This window comes from Octodon degus, unplaced genomic scaffold, assembly GCF_000260255.1.
Source record: "Octodon degus isolate 3935 unplaced genomic scaffold, OctDeg1.0 scaffold00053, whole genome shotgun sequence".
Taxonomy (NCBI): Eukaryota; Metazoa; Chordata; class Mammalia; order Rodentia; family Octodontidae; genus Octodon; species Octodon degus.
In genome coordinates, this window is record NW_004524629.1 from 5,493,928 (window position 1) to 5,498,339 (window position 4,412).

Sequence of the window (4,412 nt, forward strand, 5' to 3'; positions counted from 1 at the left end):
CTTTACAAACTATGAGCCAAAGCTAGCCCGAACTACATAGAGAGATCCTGTCACATGAAGAAAGAGAAAGAAAGAAAGAAAGAAAGAAAGAAAGAAAGAAAGAAAGAAAGAAAGAAAGAAAGAAAGAAATGCTTACATTGAAGTTACCTGCCTGTCCCCTTGTGAATATATCTTGCATGTAGTGAGTTATTTGGTAGTACTGCTAGCAAAGCAGTAGTAGTAAGAAAGATAAAATGAATGCCCCAAGTGATTTTTTTCATTATTCTAAATCATTTCTTGATTACCACAATAAATCACTGTACATAAAGTAAATTTTCTTTTTTATTATATCACATCCAAGCACTTTGATAACTTCATTGATACAGTACAGAGTTGGGAGATTTGATGTATTTAGTATTGCCTAGTTGTGTTCAGAAAGTTTTTAAATTTAAACCTCTTAACTTTTAAATTCAAATTATTAATTTTGTTTTCATCTTGTTATACTTTTTCTTGTTTCCCACAAGTAATAGTTCAATTTGACATAAGCAGTCCTTGCCCACCGGGCTTCTCCTACCAAATGCAGTCTTGCACAGATTTCTACAAGAGATTTCTACAAGATTCCAACATTCAAATTATTCGGATCACTTTTTTCAAGTAATAGTCCACTAAGCTTATAACTATTGCTTTAACTTTCTCCAGGGATATAATGATTACACATGCTCTTTATGAAAAGTACAAGATTCAATATCAATGAAAATTGCCCACTCGAATGTGTGTGATACTCACTGACATACAACCGAATGTGACTCGGCCACCTACTAGTTACACCTAACCTGGACAAATCATTTCACTTCTTCAAGCCGTGGTTTCTACCTCTGTGAAATGCAGAGCTGTCTTCCATGCCTACTTCTCTGGTTTGCTGTACACATCAAAGAAAAAGTGTGTGGAAAATTTCAACACAAAAGTATAGTAGCAGAAGATAGTTATTTTACATGTGCTCAATAGTAAGACCAACATGTGATTTTTTTTCTTTTTTGCTGAAAAATAGCAAAAATAATTTTGAAATCACTCATATGAGGGGGAAAACACCTTTTCTTCTTTAAATTATCAATTTTTTAAAATTAAAACCAACTGCTAGAAGTGAAACCTGAAAACTCCCTCCCACATCGACTCCTACCAACCCTCCCTAATGAAACCAGGACACCCCCACAGTAGCCCTAAGTTCTCTTCAACTCCTACAGAAACCTCGTCTTTAAGGAGTGTGTACTCTGATTCAGAAAGTGTCTCTAGCAGCCCACACATCTTCAAAATAAATACAGACATATATCAAACATGCCACCATAACTGTATACACCTTGTATTTTAAAAGCACCTAGTCATAGAAAATAATGGAAAGTTATACTGTCCTAATTTATTCTATTGATTTCATGGGCTGGATAGGGTAGGACAAGGTAGAATAGGATAGGATAATTATTTAAATCTTTTTGTAAAAGGAAAAAGAAGATAAATAGAGCTAAAGCAAATTTGATTGCTAATTACTGTGTGTTTAACCTATCCTGCCTTGTCCAAAATCTGGGGAAGGGGAGGAGAAAGTAACAGACAAATTGCAGAGATGGGTACATTGTAGTAGGACACAAAATAAAATCAATAAGACAAAGTAGACAGTAAGGATGATAAATCCAAATAAACCTAGGAGTAACCCCTCTATTTATGGTTGCAACTGGCTCACACTGTACCACTGAAAAAGGCAAAGAAAGCCAATGAAGAACTAAAACCGAGTCTCACAATTCATCCTCCCAAGAATTCAGACTCACCCGCCACAAAGAAGACAGTGAGCATCAGGAGGAACCCTAGGTCAGAAGTTCTCAAGGGGCAGAGCATTTCTGCTCTCTTGCTTTCTGTCCTCCACTCTGTGTTTTTCCTCCGCACAAGTAGAGTAACAGTTGTGAGCATGGCAAGGCTTTCTCCAAGCGACTTCTTGGTGCTGGATTTTCTTAGTTCATGAGCAGCAAGGGCACTCCTTTCCCCCTAGTCTTTTCCTTCAGCTCGACATGTTTTAGTCTGATTAGTAATTTGAAAAAGAAGAAACTCTTCACTGGAACTTGACACAGCAATATATTTCCTGTATGAAACACTGAAGCAAAGACGGAGGAAGCAGGTTCACTGAGTTATCTTCCAGCTCATTGGTTCTTCTCTGACTTCTGCTGCTCACAGATAAACTTTACAATAAGGCAAGGAACATGCCCAAGACAATGGATTTGTCAAAACTTGCATTAAAAAGTAAAATGGAATACTTATTTGGGAGTCATACCTGTAAATTTCCTAATCATGATAACTTTTTATGTAGCCTTACTATTTAAGTGTGGAATAAGACATTTCCCCTTGAAAGTTTTGGGATGAAAGTGCTGAGCAGGAGTCCACACAAAACTCTGAAAGCATTGCAAGTGTATTAATTCTCCAACACTAGTCTAACAACCATAAACATAATAACATGGACTAAGTATCTTACTATCTGTAAATTACAAATCTGAAATTGATTTTATGGAACTCAAATCAAGGAATGGGCAGGGATGCATTTTTGTTGGGAGTTCATGGAGAAAATCTCTTCCTTGCCTTTGCCAGCACCTGGGAAGTGTGTATGCCTTTGCTTCTCAACACATTATTCTGCCCTTGACTGTACTGACTGGTCTTCTCTCATTGGGACCCTCCTGTCCCCGACTTACTAGGACCATATGGGATTATATTGGGCCCACCAATTCAATCCAGGATAATTTCTGCATCTCAAGATCCTTAATTTAATCATTCCTGAAAAGTCCATTTTGCCATGTAAAATAACATATTCACAGACTTCAGGAATTCAGACATAGCCATTGTCTTGGGAGTCATTATTCTATGTCACCAATCAGTACTCATGGGAATTTGTTTTCACCTTTGAAGACAGACTGACCACTTAACAGAATGTCAAATGAGTGCTCTTATTTTAGTTGCCACATATCTGAATTCCTACTTTCTAGAAAACCTCTGCCTAACTTTTTATTACATTTGAGAGTGGGGAAATCTATGTGGTAAGAATCCCCTACCCCAAGACAAAACTCTCCCAGAAAGGGAAGAAAACTTTGCAAACAAGAAAAAGATTAAAGAGTATGCATTTTCCCCCTAAGTTAGCAATTCTGTCTTCCTTTTTGCCAAACATTAAGCTATAAATATCCCCCCTTCCCCTTCTTAAGTCTTCTCTGTAGTGAGTGAATTTGGCATGGAAGACTTCAGAATATGAGTTATGACAATGAGTGGGCTATAGCAAGCTTCTCTCCTGTCCCGTGTTTAACCATGCATCAAACAATCAGTGAGGAAATGTCATTTAAAATATTAACACTCTGGTGTTTAAAGGATGGTTTTGATAGTAGACAAACCTAAGGTTCAAGGGTGTGGGGAGATGGCTCAGTGGAATAAGTGCTTCCCTGGCAAGTGCAAGGGCCTGAGTTCAATCCCCAGTTCCACAAAAAAAAAAAAAAAAAAAAAAAAAAAAAAAAAAAAAAAAAACCTAAGGTTCAGTCTCACAAGTCCAATGTTACTGGGAAATTTCTTAATCAAATCTTAATTTATATTATAGGCATGAGCTTTTCCAAGAAGCTTCATGGTGATGATCATTATTTTTTGTTTATGTATTTAGTACAAGGTCTATAGGGTCTTATTACACAGATTGGACTCATAGTGATCCTCCTGTTTTTAGCCTCCCAAGCTCTGGGATTACAGGCACATGCCACCATGCCCAGTCTCAATTGCTGTAATCACTGCACACCAGGGATCCGAACTGCAGGCCCTGCATCTGCCTACACAGGTGCTTTCATCTGTTGAGCTATCTGGCCTGCTCCAATCATGATCATTATTTCAATGCCTGCTCAATGACACAGCCAAACACTAAGCACAGAATAGCTAAATGGCCTGCTTAATATCTTAGAGTGGTGTGGTAGTTAATGTTTGCTAGCCATTGGTTCTTTGAATCTACCAAATTAATTACTAGAAATGTACTAGAGCAAATGAGGTAGTATGAAAAAAATGAAATGATTGCTGTCCTGGCCACAGCCCATTTTCTGTTTTCCAGTTTACCTCTCTGCCATCTACTTTGACACAAGCTCTCAAGGCTCATCTGAAATAATAGAACTTCTCCCATGTACCACCATTAAATGTATGAGTTAGAAACTGGAAAGAGTGCATATTTCTATTTCCATGTCCTATTGTTATACTAGTATCTTAAAATTTTTCATTTCCAATATATAATTGATCTATGTCAGTTAATATGAATTAATCTTAGAAAATTAGGAAAAATATATGTTACAAAAGACTTCATGTTGGGCTGTGGTGATAGCTCAGTAGAATAAGTGCTTGCCTGGCAAGTGCAGGGTCCTGAGTTCAATCCCTGGTACTGAACAAAA

General features: G+C 37.3%; 1 protein-coding gene across 1 annotated transcript in view; it reads right to left on the minus strand.

The window, feature by feature from the left end:
• LOC101567766 (cell surface glycoprotein CD200 receptor 1) overlaps nucleotides 1-1,932 on the minus strand; it is a 29,314-nt gene extending 27,382 nt beyond the window's left edge. Inside the window, exon 1 of the mRNA XM_023717616.1 lies at nucleotides 1,794-1,932. Coding sequence (XP_023573384.1) covers nucleotides 1,794-1,932 — 139 coding nt within the window. The remainder of the gene's footprint in view (nucleotides 1-1,793) is intronic.
• Between the last annotated feature and the right edge of the window lie 2,480 nt (nucleotides 1,933-4,412).